Here is a 24863-nt window from a genome sequence, read left to right as displayed (position 1 = left end):
AACAAAATTGGAGCGCAGACTTGTCCATGGCTCACTACTGAAATGAAAAACAAAACTGGAGCACAGATTTGTCCACGGCTTACTGATGAAATGAAAAACAAAACTGGAGCACAGACTTGTCCATGGCTCACTACTGAAATGAAAAACAAAATTAGAGCTAGAGATAATGCTTCGAAAACCTACTAAACAGGTTCCCCAAATCAGCCTACTTAATCGTACCTTCCTTAGGCTAAGCAAGACAAACAGGATAGTTAGACACTACAAAAGCAACATTCCTCAACAAAAAATTTAGCCAGTTTGTTAAAACCTAGGCTGTTCTGCAAGGACATAAAACAGATGACATATGCAGTCACTGACCTCATGCTTCTAAGAAAGCCTAACAAATGTTAACCACTCCACTTTTGCACAACTGTGGTAATTTTCGGCTGACTACTGTTAATGACCTAACAAATAGTTTCCCAACCAATGTTCCCAGTACATCACAGGCAGGACTGACCATTCCCTTAATTATACCCATTAGCTTATTCTGCAGCAACCTTTCATTTCTCCTGAATATCAGTTAAGTAGACCATCCCTTCCTTTAAATCTTACCTCAGATGACAAATGCAGCAGCCTAATTAAGGCCGACTGCTAAAAACATAGCTCAACCTGTCCCTGGCATCAGCACTGTCGTCTCAGCATTAAAGTGTGCTACAGTTTATCTCTTCAGTGTCTACCCAAAGTTACCACACCCGGAGGACTTAAAAGAGTACAGACACATTTCTAATCTCTGTTTATCACAAAAATATTTGAAAAAAATTCTCTGTAATCAGCTGCTAAAATGCATTAGCAGTAATGGTCTGGTTGGTGTGTGTGTGTGTGTGTGTGTGTGTGTGTGTGTGTGTGTGTGTGTGTGTGTGTGTGTGTGTGTGTGTGTGTGTGTGTGTCAGTCATTCCTGGCATGGCTACCATAACTACTTCAGTACTTTTACAGTCCTTGTAATGGCAACAGATAACATTTACTGCAACTTGAATGGAAACTTGATTACGGCCAGCTTTTTTGTTGACATGACAAAGGCCTTTGAAGCAGTGAGCCGCAAAATATTTCTCAACAGACTTAAGATTCAAGTTTGGCAACAACACAATTTAATAGTTTTAAAGCTGCCTCAAGGACAAAGCCTCCCAGGTGTTCTACAATAACTTCAATTCCTGTATTGGCACCCTTATTACAGGTGCACCTCAAGGATTTGTACTAGACCCACTTCTGTTCTCAGTCTTTGTAAATGACCTTCCTATGTAACTGTCAAATCTTGGTGATGCACGTAGGTGATATTCTGCTGGTGAAATCCAGTGAAAACTATATTCATCTACAAAACACACTGCAAGACTCTGCCTTAACCACATCTGTAGCTGTTCCACTTTTGCAAGAAACTGCTAATAAACCCCAAGAATTCCAGTGTAACGGTCTTTAGTACATCAAAGGAAATATGTCTCCCCTGAGCATGGCAGACCTGAAAGGGAACACCATTCCCAACATCCCTGAATATAAATATCCAGGTCTTACACTAGACTCCTCCCTATCTTTAGCAGCACAGACAGACACTATTGTCGGTAAAGTCTTAACACAGCTAAAGCTTTGCTAGAAAATTAACCACCTTCTGTCATTCACAGTCCAGTGAGTTGTATCTAAAATTATTCATATTTGAGTTTAGGAAGTAAGGTGCATGTTTCTGCTACTATATTTAGCCCATAACACCAGTAGAAATCAGGTGGCAGAGAACAGCATCTGTAGATTCATCCTTTTAGTAGACCCGCTGACATGGGTCAATGTTCACACATCGAAGAAAAACTTAATTGAATGAATATTCCACCAACAGTAATCTGCGAACATCACTTTCATCAAAGAGTGAAATCAACATAAAAAAAAATTTTAAAAATCATCGAAAGGTAATAACTGGCCAACAAGGAATACCACACACTGTATAAGGTAAACGAAACAAAACCTTTTAAAATTTGCTGTTTTCCCACTGTAGTGCAATCTCGGAGTTGGTATATATAGTTGGAGGGTGTAGGGGGTACAGCTCCCACTGTCGTAGGTTACTTCCTTGTTGCTGACCAGCTATTAACTTTCTATGATTTTTTATGATTTCACTCTTCAATGAACGTGACATTCGGGGATTACTGTTTGTGGAATTGCCGTTCAATGTAGTTTTTCTTTGATGTAATAGAACAATGATAATCCAGTGGGAAACAGAGTAAGAAAATGTCAGTACTGTTGGTGAGTGTTGAAGGAGAGGAAGTATTGGAGTCCAGTGGAATGTTATGACGATTTCGATATTAGATAATAAAGAGAATAATATGAAGGCGAGGATTTCGTCTGCAGGCTCCTCTCTGGCAAGCTGTGTTTAAACACAGAATCAGGCAAGGATGTCATCCTTCCCCTTTGTTTGATTGTGCTTAGAGTTTTTGGCAAAGAAAACGAGGGCTTCACAAATTCAAGGATATAGCTGGTATGATAATCAAGAAAGGTTGTCTTTATTTGCAGATGATATTTTGTACATGATAAATCTAGAAAAAGACATTTTGGTGGTGTGTAACATTTTGAGACCATTTCAAGTCTTTATAAAATAAATGAAGATAAAACGGAGGCTATTGCAGTAAACAGTTTACCAAGGTATGAATTGTTTCAACAATATAAATTCATATGGGGATATAAAAAGATGAAATACGTAGCGGTATTTATCAAAAATTACAATAAACACCAGAGTTTCGATTCACAAGAAATATAAAACAACACAACTAGGAAAATTTAGACAGGTATATGTGGGAAGAGACTAAAATGATAATGCAAAAATTGAGAAACTGGAAGCTTTTGATTTTGGATATGGATAGTAAGATACAAGCAGTGAAAACGGTTTTAGTCCCTTTAGTTTTATATAAGGGTCAGACAGTTTTTATCAATCATAGGAAAAGCTGTGGAAGATAATAAAGAGCTGAAGGAACTTGTTTGGGAGTAAATAGTTATGTGGGAGGAGTTAATTCTGCCTGTAGAACAAGATGGTTTAGGGTTAACTGATTTGAAAGGATACTTTAAAGTTCAACAGTTAAAACTTGTATAGGTAACTCAGTCAAAATGTTCTGTATTAAAGTAGAAAAGGAAGATGATGGGGCCATTGAGAGGGTAGGATTTAAAATGCAAATCCTTAGGGAGAACCACTGCCATTATGCAGATTATTATATTCATAACATAGACAAAATATTCTAAGAACTAAACCAGCGTGAAAATACAGAAATGAGATTTTTACCAATAGGAATGTGTGCCAGTACAGTTGTACAGTATAGGGTGGGAGTTTACTGGAGGAAATTGGCAAAGAAGCTGCAATGCTGAGAACAAACAACTCAGGAGGGAAATGTAATAGAGTGGGGTGAGGCTAAGCAGAAGTTTGGACTACAGGTTAGAGGCTGCCTTCCCTATCAGGGATCAATGACAGAGTATAGGCAAAGAAAAATGGATAGAGGAGTCCTATGTGAAAGAGCAACTCTGGTAGAGTTTTGTACACAAGTCTAGAAAAGAAGGTGCTATTAAAATGGGATAATTCTAGGATGTATAAAATATTGCATGATAACTATAAAACCAATCAGAGGAGTTTAGAAAACTTAAGGGAAAGAGAATGGAAAGGCATTCACAAAGGAGGGATTGGAAGAAATGGGCTATAAATTCTGAACTGCCTAGGGATAAGTCCTTACTAAGTTTAATGCTGTTGACTGCCAAAAAAAAATGATTACTAGAAAAATCAAAATTTAAACCAACCTTAACTAAAGTATTACATTTTCTAATAGCAGATAAAAGAAGTGGAGGTGGGATCTTTGGAAAAGGGAAGGAGCAGATTATATAAAAATAGAATTTGTGAAACTATACAGGCAGAATACCATTCAGTAGAAGGAGAAATTAAGTGTAAGGGATGTCAGGAATTGAGCAATTTACATAATGGAGTGAACTGTGCCATCTCTCCTCTGGGCCAGTAGTCAACGAGCCTTAATCTTCACTACCGATACTGATGGGGAACATTCACATAGAACAAAAATAGATGCATGCAGTATTTTCAGATACAGCTGTCTGCACCAAGCGCAGTTCCCCTTAAGAACACACACGGAGCATAGTTCAGACCTGCAGCTGGGTTTTCCTCTTCATGCCCCAAATAAGACTCCATGTTTCCTCTGCAGAATCCAGTGCTCTATGTTCCTGTTCCAAGTAGCTGACACACATACTCATTAAGATTTGATTTTCACACACACACACACACCCACCCACCGTGGGAAAGGCTGGCACCAATTTACCAGCTATGCTCCCTCTGTCCAGACTCTAAGGTGGATTCACTGCCACCAGCCGGCTACTTTAAGGCTCTTACCAGGGTACCCAATTACTCTTAGCAAAAGTAATACTTATCCAAATTGTAATATTAGCCAAGCAGCAAGACTTCCAGGAGCATGAAGCCCACATATAAATGCAATTACTGTCAAGGTTTAAAATATTTTCTAAAAGACCAGCCACAATGAAACGTATAAATATATTTAATAGTAAAAAAGTAGAAAACATGAAAGTACTGAATATCAAATTACAGTAAACACCAGAGTTTCAATTCACAAGAAATATTAAAACAACACAACTGGAAAGATTTGGACAGGTACGGAAAAACGATATTTAACTAATCTCACTATTTTCCTAACTTACTGAAGTATAACTGTTCTGTAGTTAAGTTACTTAGAAAAGCTAGGCAAGTTAAAGTGGATGAGTGTCTTTGCTGTCAGTTCCAATAACAGTGTGTTGAGTATCACTATCAACATCTCTCACTAATATCTCAAATAATTTCAGTGCTGACTATAGAATGACAGCACATCTGGTCACCTAATTCTGTGGTTCCCACAGTTACCCCATTGACTAGAAGTTGAACCAGGATCTAACATAGATGTGTCACAGTACACACCTAGGATTTTGCAAATGCTTCTTCCAGCATTTGGAGACACTAAAACAACTGCAGTACTTTTATCCTTCCTGGACAAACTAACCAGCTATTCTGTGGCCCCCAGGGTCACAATTACTTCACCACTAAGGACAATATAGCCCAGGTCTTTCCCCAGACATTGTGTCTCTGGCTGTATTCAGGCCTGTGAGGTAAAATCATTATGGTCTTAACCAAGTCACTTAATTTCTGGGTATTTTTCTTAAGGTAGGCTGAGCTGAGCTTAACCCCTTCTCTTCCAGCATCCTCTGTTAACATATATACATTTCCTCAGTTGCAACAGTACAGTCTGTATGACGCCCGTTCCATTGCCCAGCAATCAAGGTGCCTCAGTCCTTACCACTAACACCAGAGAGGGCGTCTTATATATGAGGAAAGGATAACAAATACACACAGTAAAGTGCAATTTCCCTTAAGAGCACACAGAGATCACAGTCAGTCCGGGGCTGGTCGCTCCCTTGCTCTCCAGGTCCCCAATAAGACTCCCCACTGGCACAGCTATAGGGTCCACATCTCAACCAACTAGGCAAGCTAAAATCTCCAGCACCCTCTCTGTCCAACCAGTGCTTTATGTCCCTGCCCAAGTAGCTGACACACGCACACTTTGAGATGAGGTTATGCAACCACACAGACACTTCTGAGGAAGGCTGGTACAGGTTCTCCAGCTGTGCCCCTTTTAACCAAACTGTATGGTAATACTGACTGCCACCAAACAGCTAATATCAGCTACCCAAAGGCCCTTAAAAGGGTGTCCAATTATTACTGTGCAATATTATTATCCAATTGGTAAGTGTGACTAATCAGTTAAGGCTTATTTAGAGTGACTTGGACAATAAACTCTATAAATATGCAATGTACTCTACAGCTTAACTTATCTCTACACAAACCAGCCACAGTTAAAATGTTTTAAAATATTTAATAATAAATAATTAAAACCACAAGACAATACTTTCTACTACACAGTCAGTGCTAGTCAAGAGTTCAGAGGTCACACAGAAATACTTAAAATAATTCAGTAGTACAGTTCTGACATAACAGAAAAACACTTAGTCTAATATTTCTAGATTCTAGCTATCTCTAAAAGAAAACACAAGTCAAAGATAACTTACATGTGAGCAAGAGGCAGTGCTGTGAGCTGGATGATGAAGACAAAAATGCTTAATGCCTTCTGATTCTCTGTTTAAATTGAAACTGCAGTCCTGATAAACATTACATCATTTCTTTACACTTTCCTGGTGTTCCCAGGCTATACATTGACTGCATTTGCATTCTTAACATCTGCCTTTTGTTATCTTGCAGCTGGTCAGAAAACAGAGCAATAAAAATACATTTGCATGTTTAAGTCTAGCAATGTAACTCTTGGTTAAAACAATAGAAAGAGTTTCTTCATCTAGACTTTTCAGCACCAGTGTCTACTTCAAAGGGTCACCACATGCTTTACTTTGGTCAGTAGAGTGCACTGTTGTCACATTTATTTCCAGTTCCACATGTAACAGTATTTCTTTACATTTAAGACAACAAGTCTGTAGTTTACATTCATATTTACAAATGATAGAATTATGTATAAAATTCTATCTGGCTAGGCTGGCAGCCTTCACCCTTCTCTACCTGTCTTCACAGTCTGATATAAATGTAAATTTATTTTCTGCCCAGCAGGACTCACTGTTAGATTTTTAACACAACCACGATACCACACCAAGAACTTTATTAGATAAAGCTTTCGGGTCTACACCCTTCATCAGTATGAGTCATTACAAAAAAATCAACATTTAAATAGGAGAATATAAAATCACATGCTTCAGCCCATCCCACTCCATAATTAACAATCAAAACTAAAAGTAATATACAACTTGTAAAGGTCTAAATAAAAAATACTAAAAAAGACAAAAAATCTTACTTTACATTTTTAGTATTTTTTATTTAGACCTTTATGAGTTGTATATTACTTTTAGTTTTGATTGTTAATTAGGGAGTGGGATGGGCTGAAGCATGTGATTTTATATTCTCCTATTTAAATGTTGATTTTTTTGTAATGACTCATACTGATGAAGGGTGTAGACCCGAAAGCTTTATCTAATAAAGTTCTTGGTGTGGTATCGTGGTTCAGTTGAATTATAGCAGTAACGCCTACTGTCGTTTTCAGATTTTTAACACAAGCATCTGAACTAATCAGTGTGATAGTCAAATGACATAAAATTATTTACAAAACTCTAGGTAGCTATGCTTGCGTATGTTACACATGCACTGCCCTACTCTCTCTGGCATAGCTGGCACTACCTCAGATCATCACATGAATAATAATGGTTAAAAATAAAGCACAACATAAACTGCATTAAAATAATGTGAATTATGATATGCTTTATTTGCTTTTAATATATGTGAAATTGTGTTACAAATTAACTTATGGTAATGTTTAAGAATAAAACAAAATTGCAGTAGAACTTTTCTTATCAGTCAAATGTAATATCTGAAGGAAAATATGCCAGATGGTTTATAGTTGTCTTGCTGCTGTGAAAAGTAATGCAGTTTAAAAGTAAAACTAAACATTACTCCACATTTGTTGGGTGCACTCTTGCAAAGTCTGCTGCTTGAAGATTCTGCCTAAGGGATATAATGGTTCCTTATTTGGACAGTAGATGGCTGGGACTCCCTCACCCCCAATCTTCCAAAAATATGTAGCTGTCGAAACAAAAGCATCTTCTAGCATTCAAACTAAATCTATAAGAAATCCTGTTTGAAAACTGTTGGATAGACTATTGGTTCATGCCTTTTAGTTAAGGGAGTTACTGAAATTTGTTTGTTGGAGCATACCTTTGGAGAATAGAGCTCAAGCTATATTATACTGCCTCTAAGGACTTTACAAATTGAATACTGGATGTAAAAGCCAGAGGTAATAAAAGGGTGCATTGTACACTTTAGCTGGAAGCAGATAGTTTTAGTTTAGATGGTTGAATGTCTTATTTTCAATTCCTTGTGCAAGTTGTATACTGTTTACACACTTATTTAAAAACATGCTCTTGCTTATTTATTTCAAGTATATAGATTTATTATCTTACTCTAAAAGATTGTGGCTTACATTTTACTTAAAGTAGCTTGCGAGTTTGTGTGAATGCTTTTGGGTTATGTTATACTTATTAGGTTAAGGGTTTATGTATTTTACTGGTACCTGCAACTGTATGGTGTCTTCTTGTGAAAGGTGCCTGCTTAGAGATAATTGCTGCCATTTAAAGGTTGCTTATTTTACGGGTAAACATAAGGTATGTTCTTGTTTTGTTAGTTTTGACTAACTGGTGGCAGTGTACCGTGAACTTGGAAGGCACCTGATACTGGAGAGTTACCATTTACCTCCACTTTTCTAGAAAGTATTGTGTAAGTATTGATTGGGTTTTAATTACTGTTGGTAAGAGTGCACTGGAAGTGGGCTCAGGCCAAAGTGATAGAAGCTCTGTACTGCTGGTTCAGTTGCACTTAAGCACTTATGGCAGCAATGTTGGAGTTAAAACCCTAGCCCTTATAATGGCAGAAGTGCTGGAGTTAAAACTATAGCCCTTGTAATGGTAGCAGTGTTGGAGTTAAAACCATTAGCACCTGTTACAGCAGCAGTATTAGAGTTAAAACCCTTCACTGCTGTCACGGCAGCAGTATTGGAGTTAAAACTCTTTAACTCCTGTCATGGCAGCAGTATTGGAGTTAAAACCCTTAACTTCTGTCACGGCAGCAGTATTGGAGTTAAAAGCCTTAACTCCTGTTACGGCAGCAGTATTGGAGTTAAAACCCTTAACTCCTGTCACGGCAGCAGTATTGGAGTTTAAAACCCTTAACTCCTGTCACGGCAGCAGTATTGGAGTTAAAACCCTTAACTCCTGTCACGGCAGCAGTATTGGAGTTAAAACCCTTAACTCCTGTCACGGCAGCAGTATTGGAGTTAAAACTCTTAACTCCTGTCACGGCAGCAGTATTGGAGTTAAAACCCTTAACTCCTGTCACGGCAGCAGTATTGGAGTTAAAACCCTTAACTCCTGTCACGGCAGCAGTATTGGAGTTAAAACCCTTAACTTCTGTCACGGCAGCAGTATTGGAGTTAAAACCCTTAACTCCTGTCACGGCAGCAGTATTGGAGTTAAAACCCTTAACTCCTGTCACGGCAGCAGTATTGAAGTTAAATCCCTTAACTCCTGTCACGGCAGCAGTATTGGAGTTAACCCTTAACTCCTGTCATGGCAGCAGTATTGGAGTTAAAACCCTTAACTCCTGTAACGGCAGCAGTATTGGAGTTAAAACCCTTAACTCCTGTCATGGCAGCAGTATTGGAGTTAAAACCCTTAACTCCTGTCACAGTATTGTATATGTTTGTGGCATTTTAGTGAAGTCTTCCACTGTGTTGTGGAATTACATGTCCATGGCTGCAGGCGTCTGTCATTAGTTCCATGGCCTTGGAGCTGCGAGTTATTGTAAAACCTGTCCTCGTACTCCAGGAAAGAGGTTCTGCCCATCAGTTTCTTAGCCCCTCCGTAATACCCATCCCCAGCCAATCTTCTAGCAGAGGAGGTCTTAACTGAGGTAGGTCACTGGTCACAAGCCTGACAGACCGGTCCTCTCCCTGTGTGACATCAGGTTGGCTGTGCATGTATGATTTCTCCATTTCTTCTGTACACTGTGTGGAAGCTCTTAACAGATGGAACGCTGCGAGTATATTACCTTAAATTTATAAGCGAGTAGTAATTAGGTTAAATTGTGTCTTCCATCTTGGAACTGTGTGATTTAAAATTGTACTTGTATTGGTTTTATAAGGAAACTGCAGTGTTAATTTTTGTGAGCAAAGAATTTGCTACATATAAGTATATCTTCATTAAAGATGAGTCAAATTAAATTTATTGCCATTGTCACCACCATATTCATTTTGGACTGGTCTTCCTTTTTTGTCCATAGCCTCTACCAGATGATAAAACCCCATTCTATAACCAAGAGGCACTGAAGCAGCTTTCTGAGAAAAACAGGAGGAAGGTGGCCCATGCCTTCAAGATTTGCAAAAAGTTCCAGGTGGGGAGTTTTCCTTTTAAAAAATTTAGATGTTATAACAGTGCCGTAATGTACTGTAGTAGGTCATTTCTTGATGTTTTGTTTTGACACACTGAAATTATTTTTATTCTCAAGTCCATCCTTTATAAGTGTATATTTTAATACACTGTGTTTAGTATGTTTGAGGTACTTCAACTTTTATACATTAGTAAAATAAAACAAATTCTATCTGCTCATCATAAGGATCAGCAGATACAGTATCGATCATATTGCATTGGAATTATGCCGTAGACTGATGTCTGTCCATCTAGCCAGACATGCAAACACCTGTTACTACTTTACAGAAGTTGTAAATGGGCTTTTATATAGTCTTGGAATATTTATCATTTTGGTATCATAATCCAGGATGTCCTTCAAGAATGCAACTGCAGTCATAACATGTGGGTTGTCCTGCCTCAAGCAGCCCTCGGTCGGCCGGATTCCAAAGTCTGGGTCCGACGTCGGCTGATGTCGCATTTCTCTCCGACGTCAGAGCGGCTGGAGTACATAAGCATCAGCCGACGCCATTTTCTCCAGTCTTTCTTGCCGCACGGTGCCCGAAGCAGAAGCAGTTCGCAAGTGCCGGTCGGTCAGCTCCTGTATTCTACGATACCGAAGTCATCAAAAAAGCTAAGTACCCCGTTGGGGACCTTTTCTTGCCTCAACCGATGTCAGAAATTACTGAAAAAGTTAACAATTGTCTTTTTTGTGGTAAACAAATACCTCATAAGGATTTCCACTCTTACTGCCTCCCTTGCCTGGGCCCAGACCACGATGTCTCGGCCTGTGTAGCCTGTGCTCACTTCAACAAGCGCACTCTCAGGTGCCGGGCGGAGTTCGCTGAAGATTTTTTCGGCGATAAATTTGCTTACACCATGCCGTCGGATCTTCCGACATCGCAAACTCCCAAAAAGCGAAAAGACCGGGACCGACATCCTCGGCCCGCGTCTACCACCGACTCCACGCCAAAACCTACCACGAGTGCTCCGGTTCCCTCTGAGATGGTCTCTCCACCACTCCGAACCGAAGACACCGCATAACCGACGACTCCGATTCCAGACATTACTCCGACGCCAGTTATAGACTTTCCTCCGGATACCAAAACCGAGGAAATGCCGAGACCATTGCTGTAGACAAGGTCATTCCTGCACGTGGAGCTGCCAGGCCTCCTATGGCCATGTCCATTAAGGCCTACACTAGGGCTAAGGCAGCCAGCAAAACTAAGCATATTACTTCTAAATCCTTACCTCAGCCGACTCCGGAGACACAAATTATGTCCATGGCTGCTGATTTAATTTCCATGATTAGAGGTTGACAGGCCCATCCTGAGAGAGCATCCCAACCTCCTCCTGATAAAAGGCCCCGGGTTGAACCCTCTGATCCTACTCCTTCAGATGAAGACTCTGAGGGCTCTGTCCACTCTGATAGCCAGGAAGAGCTCTTCCAGACCTATGAGGACTTGGATGCAGAAGATTCCATCCCTTCGGCCTCCCCTCCTGAGGATATTTCTTTTGGGGAAGTTCTGCATACCATGAGGGAACATTTCAAGTGGCAGGGTCAGGAATATTCTGATTCCAGGAAACGCCTTAGGACTTTCCTTAAGAATTTTTTATTTTATTTTTTTATTTTACATTTGTTGACCGGGCTAGTCCAACTGGATATATTTCCATTTTCAGTAGAGGCCCGGGGAGAAAAGCTCCAGCATAGCTCAAAATGAAATATCAAATTATAAAACACATTAGAAAATAATAAAACACATAAAATAGTAAGTATTTAGAATAAAGATGAAAGGTTTTTAAAAAGTACAATAATAAAAAGGTGAGTATAAAGTCATGTCAGTCACATAATCATATGATATGAAAGGATACACTAGAGTTCATTGTAGTTAACTTAAATATTTGTGGTTATAAAAGTTTTACAATATCCAGATTTAGAATACAGAGAGGTATATAGATTGTGATTAGATATCCATAGGCAGTAAGAAGATAAAGTAGGATAGGTAGTAGATTAATCAGGGCCTCAGCACAGGCCCTTAGCTATTCCTCCTGTACTTGATGTTCTGGATGATTTGTATTCTGACTCTAGTGCTACCCCTGATTCTCTTCCTCCTGCTCCAGCCAAGCCAGACAGGTATTACAGGGTCCCAGAAACCCATTCCCATTTATTCAGGGCCCATACTGCTGATTTGGAAACTATTTCACAGGGGCCTAAAGGAGTTTCAGCCTCCACCTCAAAACATCCTTTGCCCTCCAACAGGGAAGCAAGGTCATTAGAGAGATGGGGCAAAAAGGTTTACACATCCACTACCTTATCTATGAGAGCTTTAAATTGCCTTTTTCATATGTTACAATATCAGGATTATCTCTTAGAAGATTTACAAAAAACATTAGCTTCTCCTGATCCTTTAGACAGGAAGACTTTGCAGGAAGCTGTACATAACACTCAGCAAGTAAGCAATCACTTCCTGCAGTGTGGATATGATGCACTGGAAGCTTCATGTAGGGCAGCTATGACAGGGGCAGTGATTCGTAGACATGCTTGGTTAAAAGATCAACCTCTACCAGATCATGTAAAAGCAAAACTTCTGGATGCACCTTTGGAAAAGAACAAGCTTTTTGGTGCAAATGCTAAGGATGTGTTAAAGACCATCAAAGAAAAGGCAAAATCAGTTCAGACTGTGAAAGATTTCCTCCAGGTTCAACCCCCCAGATTCAGTAGGAATTGGCCTTCAAAAAACTGGTCCTTTCCTAATCCAGAAAAGTTTCAAAGGGGTAAGAACAGACGTGGCCGAGGAAGAGGCCAATACAGAGGCCCTTACAGGGGACGACAATGGCAGCCAGGAAACCAAAAAAGTGACGCAGGGGTTTCACCTGCCCAACAACCACAAACTCAATGACTTTCCTGTACTACCGCCTACCAGGGAACAACTAGAAGCTCCCTTGGGCGGGAAATTATCTCTGGTTGCAGAAAACTGGCACAGACTGACAAAGGACAAATGGATTTTGGACATTATAGACCGAGGGTACAGGTTTCATTTCCATACCTTACCAAGAAAACAAGGCATGCCAAACCTACCACAGAAACAAAGGGCAGAGGCTATCAAGCAAATCACTCTGCTGACTCGAATGAAAGCAATAGAAAGAGTTCCACAACAAGAACAAGAACAGGGGTTTTACTCAAGACTGTTCCTTGTTCCAAGAAAAGAATCTCAATGGAGACCAATACTGGACTTGTCCGCATTAAACACCTTTCTCATAGTACCAAAGTTCAAAATGCTGACTCTACAGCAACTCCTTCCCATGCTGGGCAAGGAGTCGTGGCTGATTACTCTGGACCCCAAGGAGGCATACCTGCATGTCCCTATCAGACACAGCTGCAGAAGATACCTCAGATTTCTTGCAGGGCCAGAGCATTATCAATTCTCAGCATTGCCATTTGGCTTATCTACTGCGCCCAGAGTATTTACAAAATGCCTGGCTTCAGTAATTGCTCATTGCAGGCTCCAGGGTATACAAATTTACCCGTACCTGGACGACTGCCTCATACAAGCGGACGACAAATTGATGTTGACAAAAAACCTGGATTATGTCATACGATTACTTCAAGCTCTGGGATACACAGTCAACTTCCAAAAGTCAAGACTGCAGCCATCCCAGCAAATAATCTTCTTAGGAGCCAAACTAGACACAGCCTCTCAGATGGCTTACCTGACATAAGACAAGCAAGAGAAGTTAACTCATTATTTCAAAGGCTTAGCAAAACTCACCCAGATGACTGCAAGGAGATTCCTGCAGGCCCTGGGTTACATGGCATCCTGCATTCTCCTGGTTCCATTAGCAAGACTACACATGAGAAAGCTTCAATGGTACCTAAAAAGCGTCTGGTCTCAACACAGTAACAACTTGGAGACAATCATACCACTCATTCCATGCCTACAAAAGGAATTCCTATGGTGGGCCTCGGTGAGCCAGGAAAACACAGGTATGTCATTCAAAAAACCACTGATAACACAGACCATGACTACAGACGCCTCAGACCTTGGATGGGGGGCGCACATGGAAGGCAGGTGTATACAAGGACAATGGTCTCCAAAGGAAACACATCTGCATATAAACCAAAAGGAAATGCTGGCAGTAATGCATGCCATCGAGGCTTTTCAACACCAACTCCAGCAAGGCCATTTAATGATACGGACAGACAACACCACTGTGATGTGGTACATAAACAAGCAGGGGGGCACCCACTCTTACCCCCTTTGCAGACTGACAATGCAGCTTTGGGAGAAATCTCTGAGCCTAAACATCCAGTTACAATCCCAGTTTGTTCCAGGAAAAGACAATGTGTTGGCGGACAGCCTAAGCAGGAATTTCACAGATCCACACAAGTGGAGGTTACATCCGAAGGCCTTCAGACAACTCACCTCGACATGGGGCAAGCCAGAAGTGGACCTATTTGCCTCTCACCTCAACCACCTTCTACCAAAATTTTGCACAAGGACATACCATCCAAAATCTTGGAAAATAGATGCCCTCTCATTCAACTGGAACTCACTAGCAATCTATGCATTCCCACCTCTGCCACTGATGTCCTCAGTATTACTAAAGATCAAAGCAGAGAAGCCCAAGGGAATCATAATAGCTCCGGACTGGCCAAGACAACACTGGTACCCACTACTACGGAGCATATGTCACACCAGGAGGTGGGCCCTCCCTCAGTGGCCTCTACTTTTGACTCAACACAATTTCGAAACACTGCATCCAAACCTTCAGACACTGCAGCTAACAGCCTGGGAGATCCCATAAATAACTTCAGCTTATCTCTCTCCAAGGAAGTTCAGCGGATACTAACAGCGGCTCGAAGACCATCCACCAGAAAGGTTTACTTAGCAAAGTGGAAAAGATTCAGCTATTGGAATACCAGCAAGGGACATGATGCATCATTGCTGAACATCCCACTTATCTTGGAATATTTGGCAGATATGTTAAAGAACGGCCTCTCATATTCTTCCATAAAGATACATGCATCTGCCATTTCAGCTAGATACAACACTGACCCTCCTGTTTTCTCTCACCCTTTACTAAGACAATTCCTCAGGGGAATCAAGAACATTAAGCCACCACGAAAGGCCCCAGTGCCAGCCTGGGACCTCAATTTTGTCTTAGAAAAACTGACTCTACCTCCTTTTGAGCCAGCAGCTTCAGTTGACTTGCAATTTCTCTCATGGAAGACAGCTTTCCTGTTGGCAATTACCTCAGCAAGAAGGGTTTCGGAGCTACAGGCCCTAATGGCAATACCACCCTTTATTATTTTCCACAGAGACAGGGTTTCATTAAGGATCAACCCTACTTTTGTGCCAAAGGTGGTATCTAGGGTTTCTCTAAATCAAGCCATTCATCTGCCTGCTTTCTTCCCCAATCCTGAGAATAAGGGGGAAAGACTTTTGCATACCTTGGACATTCACAGACAACTTTGATATTACCTGGACAGAACCAAGGCCAGTAGGAAATCTGAACAACTTTTTGTAGCTTACGCCCCTGCAGTCCAAGGAAAAGCAATTTCAAAACAGACTATTTCTAAATGGATTGGACATTGCATCAGATTCTGTTATTCCTTTCATGGAAAGACTGTTCCAGCCAATGTCAGACCACATTCCACCAGAGCTACAGCCACCTCTACAGCATTTTTAAGAGGGGTGCCTACCAAGGCCATTCTAGAAGCTGCTACATGGAGCTCCATGCATACATTCTCCAAACACTACAATCTCCCTCTATATTCCAGATCCAGAGCAGGCTTTGCTTGGCAGTCCTGCAGGGTTTGATTGCCACACCATCTCTTTCCTAGAGCATACCTCCTCCCCCAGCTAAGCTATGGTATTCTACCCACATGTTATGACTGCAGTTGCATTCTTGAAGGACATAGTACAGTTTTGTACCTACCATAAATGTAGATGTCCGATAGACATGCAACTGCAGTCGGATTTTCCCTCCCTCCATACCCCTCTATGCCTAGGGTCCACTCCTATCCCTGTTTCTCTTAGCTGGGGATATCTGTTATGGTGTATTTGTTTTATTGCTCATTTATTTGTTTGGAATTCTGTTTTTGTCTTCCAATTTGATTACAGCCTTCCTTGGAGGGCACCTGGCATCTGGGGCAAGAAACACTGAAGAAAATGGCGTCGGCTGATGCTTATATACTCCAGCCGCTCTGACGTCGGAGAGAAATGCGACATCAGCTGACGTCAGACCCAGACTTTGGAATCCGGCCAACCGAGGGCTGCCTGAGGCAGGACAACCCACATGTTATGACTGCAGTTGCATGTCTATCGGACATCAATATTTATGGTAGGTACAAAACTGTACTTTTCTTTTACTTAAGTTATGGGAAGTAGCTTTTCCCCTTCTCTAGTTATGTTTCTAGTGTTATGTTGGACAGTCCATTAGATGAGGTTGTGTATCTGTGGATTTCAGGAGTAGATATATATTCCATATCGCCTTAAATGGACAGTCCATTAGATGAGGTTGTGTATCTGTGGATTTCAAGAGTAGATATATATTCCATATCGCCTTAAATGGACAATCCATTAGATGAGGTTGTGTATCTGTGGATTTCAGGAGTAGATATATATTCCATATCGCCTTAAATGGACAGTCCATTAGATGAGGTTGTGTATCTGTGGATTTCAAGAGTAGATATATATTCCATATCGCCTTAAATGGACAGTCCATTAGATGAGGTTGTGTATCTGTGGATTTCAGGAGTAGATATATATTCCATATCGCCTTAAATGGACAGTCCATTAGATGAGGTTGTGTATCTGTGGATTTCAGGAGTAGATATATATTCCATATCGCCTTAAATGGACAGTCCATTAGATGAGGTTGTGTATCTGTGGATTTCAGGAGTAGATATATATTCCATATCGCCTTAAATGGACAGTCCATTAGATGAGGTTGTGTATCTGTGGATTTCAAGAGTAGATATATATTCCATATCACCTTAAATGGACAGTCCATTAGATGAGGTTGTGTATCTGTGGATTTCAGGAGTAGATATATATTCCATATCGCCTTAAATGGACAGTCCATTAGATGAGGTTGTGTATCTGTGGATTTCAGGAGTAGATATATATTCCATATCGCCTTAAATGGACAGTCCATTAGATGAGGTTGTGTATCTGTGGATTTCAAGAGTAGATATATATTCCATATCGCCTTAAATGGACAATCCATTAGATGAGGTTGTGTATCTGTGGATTTCAGGAGTAGATATATATTCCATATCGCCTTAAATGGACAGTCCATTAGATGAGGTTGTGTATCTGTGGATTTCAAGAGTAGATATATATTCCATATCGCCTTAAATGGACAGTCCATTAGATGAGGTTGTGTATCTGTGGATTTCAGGAGTAGATATATATTCCATATCGCCTTAAATGGACAGTCCATTAGATGAGGTTGTGTATCTGTGGATTTCAGGAGTAGATATATATTCCATATCGCCTTAAATGGACAGTCCATTAGATGAGGTTGTGTATCTGTGGATTTCAGGAGTAGATATATATTCCATATCGCCTTAAATGGACAGTCCATTAGATGAGGTTGTGTATCTGTGGATTTCAAGAGTAGATATATATTCCATATCGCCTTAAATGGACAGTCCATTAGATGAGGTTGTGTATCTGTGGATTTCAGGAGTAGATATATATTCCATATCGCCTTAAATGGACAGTCCATTAGATGAGGTTGTGTATCTGTGGATTTCAGGAGTAGATATATATTCCATATCGCCTTAAATGGACAGTCCATTAGATGAGGTTGTGTATCTGTGGATTTCAAGAGTAGATATATATTCCATATCGCCTTAAATGGACAGTCCATTAGATGAGGTTGTGTATCTGTGGATTTCAAAAGTAGATATATATTCCATATCGCCTTAAATGGACAGTCCATTAGATGAGGTTGTGTATCTGTGGATTTCAGGAGTAGATATATATTCCATATCGCCTTAAATGGACAGTCCATTAGATGAGGTTGTGTATCTGTGGATTTCAGGAGTAGATATATATTCCATATCGCCTTAAATGGACAGTCCATTAGATGAGGTTGTGTATCTGTGGATTTCAAGAGTAGATATATATTCCATATCGCCTTAAATGGACAGTCCATTAGATGAGGTTGTGTATCTGTGGATTTCAAGAGTAGATATATATTCCATATCGCCTTAAATGGACAGTCCATTAGATGAGGTTGTGTATCTGTGGATTTCAAGAGTAGATATATATTCCATATCGCCTTAAATGGACAGTCCATTAGATGAGGTTGTGTATCTGTGGATTTCAAGAGTAGATATATATTCCATATCGCCTTAAATGGACAGTCCATTAGATGAGGTTGTGTATCTGTGGATTTCAGGAGTAGATATATATTCCATATCGCCTTAAATGGACAGTCCATTAGATGAGGTTGTGTATCTGTGGATTTCAGGAGTAGATATATATTCCATATCGCCTTAAATGGACAGTCCATTAGATGAGGTTGCGTATCTGTGGATTTCAGGAGTAGATATATGTTCCATATCGCCTTAAATGGACAGTCCATTAGATGAGGTTGCGTATCTGTGGATTTCAGGAGTAGATATATGTTCCATATCGCCTTAAATGGACAGTCCATTAGATGAGGTTGTGTATCTGTGGATTTCAAGAGTAGATATATATTCCATATCGCCTTAAATGGACAGTCCATTAGATGAGGTTGTGTATCTGTGGATTTCAGGAGTAGATATATATTCCATATCGCCTTAAATTACAATTTTGCTGCTCTCATCTTTAGGACTGGTTTTATGGAGACACGATCATATATGAATAAGATCGTACATGAATGTACATATGCGTCAGTATTATGTTTAGACACTATAAAACATTTTTAACAACACTTTTACATTTTTTTTTTATTTTTTAACAATTTTGTAGTATTCATAACAATTTTAAGTCTCTTAGCTAGTTCATAATTTTTCACCAACACATTTTTTACTTGGATTTCCTAATTCAAAGATACATCATTTTATTTTACAATATTTTGAAAACATTTTTTTAAATTTGCTTGATTATTCTATTTGTTTATGACTTGTTTTATTTTGATATTTTGAAAGTAATCTATACTTACAGTTACTATTTCTTTAAAACTGTGACTGATGAACTTAATTAATCAACCAATGGGTAAAAAGTATAGGAAATTTAAACACACTGAGAGGCATGCTTTTTATGTTCTGAAGAAGTCCGGAGTATTAGGGATGAAAGTGCTCAACTAGGCTCTTTTTGTTCAATAAAAGATTTTAAGAACTTTGGCAGACTGAGCAGTTATTGTAGTGAATGTGATGACTGCTTGGCTCTGCTGATCCTGGACTATGTGGACCATTGTGGTAATTTTCATGATTATCATATCTGATTCGTACTGACACCTCTTGTAGCATCCGTTGTTCTATACCAGCTAGCAGAACTCTTAAAAGTCTTAATTAGTTTTTGGTAGTTTTGCCACACTTTATAAGACGATTCTCCCTGACTCTACTGTTGCACTGTCATCAGATTTCCACACAAAATGTTTGACAGCCTACGTAATGCTGGTTGCCTTAGAACCGTGGTTCACACAACATTTCAGGTTCACCTTCCAAGCGACATGATGATTCTTGATATTGTCCTAGTTATACTTATTTAGAAATGCAGAGAATTTTCACAAATTGTAGTGCAGCAGCGATCCTTTTGCACAAGTATTAGCTGTTGGCACAATTGTACTCGCACAGCTGTACCTTTCTTGCAGTTCTTTCCACATGGTGCCATAAACTTGATTGTTGCAACATAGCTTTATCCACTGAAGGGTAGCTGAAGCCTGTCCTAAAAGTCAGGTGGCATAAGGAACGGAACCGTTGCTGGACGGTATGACAGCTCACTGCAGGATGTGCACAGTCTGCCGGAACTGTTGCTGGACGGTATGACAGCTCACTGCAGGATGTGCACACTCTGCCGGAACCGTTGCTGGACGGTATGACAGCTCACTGCAGGATGTGCACACTCTGCCGGAACCGTTGCTGGCAGTGTGACAGCTCACTGCAGGATGTGCGCACTCTGCCGTAATCGTTGCTGGCAGTGTGACAGCTCACTGCAGGACGTGCGCACTCTGCGTACACGTTTGAATGATTACTATGATTACTATTTCAATTTACTGGCATGTTTTGGGATGTGGAAAGGAACCAGCATCTCTGAGGAAAAATCCATGTGGATGCAGGAATGATATGCTGACTTCAAATAGAACACACTTCATCTGGGATCTTATTGGGAAAACACAGTGTTATGAGGCAGCATCCGGGATCACTGCATCAGTATGCTGCCCATATCCTGATATACAAACTCAAAAATTCCTAAGGGTGAAATAGCTTTGTTGAAAAAGTCCCAACATCTTTGTGCCTTCTCCTTGGTCTGGTCCAGTGATGGTGAACCTATGACACACTTGTCAAAGATGACACTTGCCATGACATTATGGATATGTCCGCAATCACTAACACCTGAGTTACCAACGACACTGCTTTTGCATTCATTGCTCACATGAAGTGAACTGAAGTATTTTGGGTTTGGCGTTTCAAAAGCTCCTGGCACAAAAGGTCCACCATCACTGGACTCTAGCCAGATGAAGCATGGACTATAACCCAGGTTCACTTACTGTCCCAAGCACTGGAGAAGTGGGCGGAGAGGAGGAATAATTAAGGTGCACCTGCTCACCTGTCCTGGAGAGCAGTTGTGTTACACCCGCAATGTCAGATTCCCCAGTGGAGACTAAAGAACACAGAGTTATTCATTAAAGGCAGTCTTTGACTTACCTCTCTTGTGAAAGTGGGTGATGCCCCTTGTTTCAGCCCATTACATGCATACCTTTCAGAAATTTACAGGGGATTTGTAAGAAAACATGGGTTCCTAAAGCTAAAACCTCAAACCCTGTGCAGAGGAGCATACCAGTCTCTGCATGCTTAACCTAGGAATGGATGATTACAGGTCTCTTACCTTTGAGGAAACAAATGAGACAGTAGAATAGCCAAGGGTTTAAAGAAAGACCGGAAACAAGAAGTTAAATATATAGAGATAAAGATATAGAACAGCATGTTTAATGCAGCTATAGCACATCAGAACATTTTTTGTCAGAATTCAGAGACTCGTAGACCGCTTTTAACGGTGTTGTAGTGACATGAAATTTCAGTTGTTTTTGAAGGTATTGGAAGAGCATGCAGCATCTCAGTTGGCCACGCTTGTGACATTTTTAGAGACTACTGTCTCTCCAGTGCTTGTAGAACTGAAAGGTAAATATTAGGCCCCATGGCAGTCATTGGGAAATTGTACAACACGGGATGTCAATCACCAGTATGTGGGATCCAGAGTAGTGAGAATCACAACAGGAATGGAGTTTAAGTAATGCTCCAGGTAACAGATGTGCACTCCGACAGGTTATACAACTTCTACTGCAAGTGTTTGAGGCTGCCTAAAACCTTGTCAACTTCTTTACTAAGCGCAGCACCACAAGCCCATGTTAAGTTTAATTCTGGTGGCCGCCAAAAAAAGCAATTACTAGAAAATGGAAATCAAAGTCAAAACAAACTTTACTTGAAGTAGTGAATATTGTAACAGAGATGAACAGGAAGTGGGATGTTAGAAAAAATGGACGTTATGGGAATAATACATACAGAAAAAATGTTTTAAAGGAGGAATGAGGTTTAAGAGAAGTCAGGACTTGACAAATTTAAGTAATGTTGGTTTAATTGTATAGAAAAATAATGATGTGATGCGTAACATGTGGAAACTTGAACTTGTTAAAATGGTTTGATTTACTTTTATATAAATTTAAGGTTGCCTATGTCACAAGTGATAATTCAATAAAGGTGTTTAAAAAAGACCAAATTGAGTTGTTGTATGAGTTTTCCAGTTAATTGTATAATAGTTAGTCTCCTAATGTAATTAGCTGACTGTAATGCAAGTGTGTGAAGAAACTGAATCCATAGAAGGTTTTCTATAGGTACAAATTAGTCTTATGGTTTCAGGAGAGGAGGTTTCCCTATAGTCCAGAACAATAGTCTCAAAATCCCCCAATTGTTTGGCCTCCAGCACTCAACTTTATTATAGCTGGGAAACAAATGTAAAGACAAATCCCAGACTTCAATAATTACAGGTATATTGATGGCACTATGGTCTAGGATAAAAGAGAATTTGTGATATTTGTTTCCGAGACTGAGTGTTAACGATAAAATAAAACATAAATAATAATTAAAAAATATATATATAAATTTATTAGATCTTAGTGTATGGGACAATGGGTTCTGAGTTTTGGAAATGATCAAAAAATCAGACGGTAGGATGATAATTTTCTATAAACAAATTCAGATCCGTAATTACTAAGCTGGAGTTTGTCTCTAGCAGACATTTGTTCATTAAAATGAATTTCTCTGAATAAGTAAGTAGTTTTACTGAGTAAACACTGCAAAGATGTCCAAGCCATTTATTAAAAACTGAGGCCTTGGTATGTAAGTATTCCATTTCAGTGCTCGGATGATTTCCTCTAAAACATTGATGATGTTAGATTCCAGAATTTCTGTGATTTTAAGCAAAGGATTTTCCATATGATTTAGAAAATTGTCCTTAACCCATTCATTCCATGGTGAACAAATATGGATGTTCTTCGTCTTCCCTTGCTGCAGTCCTGACAATTGGGTATAGTCCGCGTCCCAGTCGGCCCGAATACCAGAGTATAAGGCTGACGCCGGTCATGGCGCCTTAGACTGACGTCAGTACGTCAGGGTACTAATGCGCATGACCGACGTCATTTCCTCAGTCTTTTTTGCCGCATGGTCCGATGCAGAAGCAATTTTGCGAGTGCAGGTTGGCGTTCTGAGATTTTCCAAAACCGGAGTTTCAGACCGAATACAGAGTTGGCTAAGTAACCCCGTTGGGGAACATTTTGGTTTTTTCTTGTCTCAGTATTTAACCGGATGTCAGAAAAGTGAATAACTGTATTTCTTGTGGGAAGCAGATACCGCATAGGGATTATCATACATTGTGTATACCTTGTTTAGGGCCTGAGCACGACGTTGTTGGTTGCCGCTCTTGTGCTAGATTTAACAAGCGCACTATTAAGAGGAGGCTTGATTGTGCTAGGTTAGTGTTTGGGAAGCGTTGCAATTATACTATGCCGCCGGATGCTCCGCCTGCTTCATCTAAGAAGCGCAAGGACAAAACAGTGAAGTCTAGGGGTGAGGAACCGGCAGTCCCGGACGTCTGTCCTTTAGAAGGCTCAGGGGAGCCAGAGGTTTTGCCAGGGGTCTCTATGGAGTCTCAGGCAGATACTTTACTGTTACAGGATGTGCCCTCTCAGGAGTTAGGCCAGGCTGAGGGGGCTTCTCAGTTAACTGTTCTTCCCTCTCTTCCCTAGGTAGTTAGGGCCTCTCCTTCTGTTGCCAAAGCTTCTTTTAGAGGAAGGCCAAGTTCAGCTTCTGTAGGGGCTTCTCCTAGCATTTCGGGCTCTGTGCCTAAGAAACATATGCTTAAAATGGCAGAAGATTTGATTACTCTGATTAGAGGTTCTATGCCCCCCACCTGATAAGAGGCCTAGGGTGGAACAGGAGTTTGATAGTTTTGAACAGTGTTCACAGGCTTCAGAGTCTTCTGTGGAAGACTTGCAAGAGTTTCCTACTTATTCTGATTCTGATGTGGATGATTTCACTCCTTCAGCTTCTCCTCCTGAGGATTTTTCATTTTCAGAGACTCTTCACTCCATGAGGGAGCACTTTAAATGGGAAGGCCAAGATTACTCTGACTCCACAAAAAGGCTTAGGGAATTCTTGTTTTTGCCCCAGCTTAGGCCCTTAGCTATTCCTCCTGTGTTGAATGTGGTGGAGGATGTTTTTGCAGAGGCTTCTCTGAACCCTGATTCCTTGCCTCCTGCTCCTGTTAAGCCTGATAGGTATTATAGGGTGACCGAAGCTCATAAGTATTTGTTTAAGAGTCCCAGGGCGGACCCAGAAACTGTTTCTCAGGGGCCTAAAGGTGTTAAAGCTTCTGTGGTTAAAAATCCTGTACCCTCTGATAAAGAGGCAAGGGCTTTGGATAGGTGGGGTAAGAAAGTATATACTTCTTCCACTCTAGCCATGAGGGCGTTGAATTGTCAATTTCATATGCTGAAATATCAGAATTATCTCCTTTCACAATTGAAATCTAAGGTGGATGCTTTGGCGGAAGGTATTGAGTGTAAAGAATTGCTGGATTTGGTTCATGTGTCTGAACAAGTGGGTAAGCATTCTTTGCAGTGTGGTTTTGATGCTGTTCAGGCCTCCTCGAGGGTGGCTGCTACTAGTTCTGTTCTTCGCAGACATGCATGGTTGAAGGATCAGAATTTAGCTGAGCATGTTAAGACCAGGATTTTGGATGCTCCTTTACAGTCTGATGTGTTGTTTGGACCGCCTGTGGAAGCAGTTTTAAAGAAAATGGAGGACAAAGCTAAGTCTATGCAGACTGTTAAAGATTTTGCAGGTGCAGCCTCGAAGTTTAGTAGAAATTGGCCTGCTAAGGGGTGGACATATCCTGCTTATGGTTCCCAGTCTAGGGGTAGGTCTAGACGTGGTAGGGGCAGGGCTCAAGGTTCGTTTAGGCCTAGATCAGACAGTTCACCTGCTCAGACTTCTGGTGAGGGCAGGGGTCATGAGGTTGTGTATCTGTGGATTTCAGGAGTAGATATATATTCCATATCGCCTTAAATGGACAGTCCATTAGATGAGGTT

At 40.5% G+C, this 24863-nt stretch overlaps 1 protein-coding gene across 3 annotated transcripts in view; it reads left to right on the top strand.

Annotated features, from left to right (window-relative positions):
• The window catches only part of UTP4 (UTP4 small subunit processome component), an 881210-nt gene that overhangs the window by 804575 nt on the left and 51772 nt on the right, over nucleotides 1-24863 (top strand). For all 3 annotated transcript variants that reach the window (XM_044082023.1, XM_044082022.1, XM_044082025.1), the window contains one exon: nucleotides 9930-10040. In XM_044082023.1, coding sequence (XP_043937958.1) covers nucleotides 9930-10040 — 111 coding nt within the window. The remainder of the gene's footprint in view (nucleotides 1-9929; nucleotides 10041-24863) is intronic.

This window comes from Protopterus annectens, chromosome 8.part1, assembly GCF_019279795.1.
Source record: "Protopterus annectens isolate FY-2018-M chromosome 8.part1, PAN1.0, whole genome shotgun sequence".
NCBI lineage: Eukaryota > Metazoa > Chordata > Ceratodontiformes > Protopteridae > Protopterus > Protopterus annectens.
This window is presented reverse-complemented; position numbering and strand designations above follow the sequence as displayed.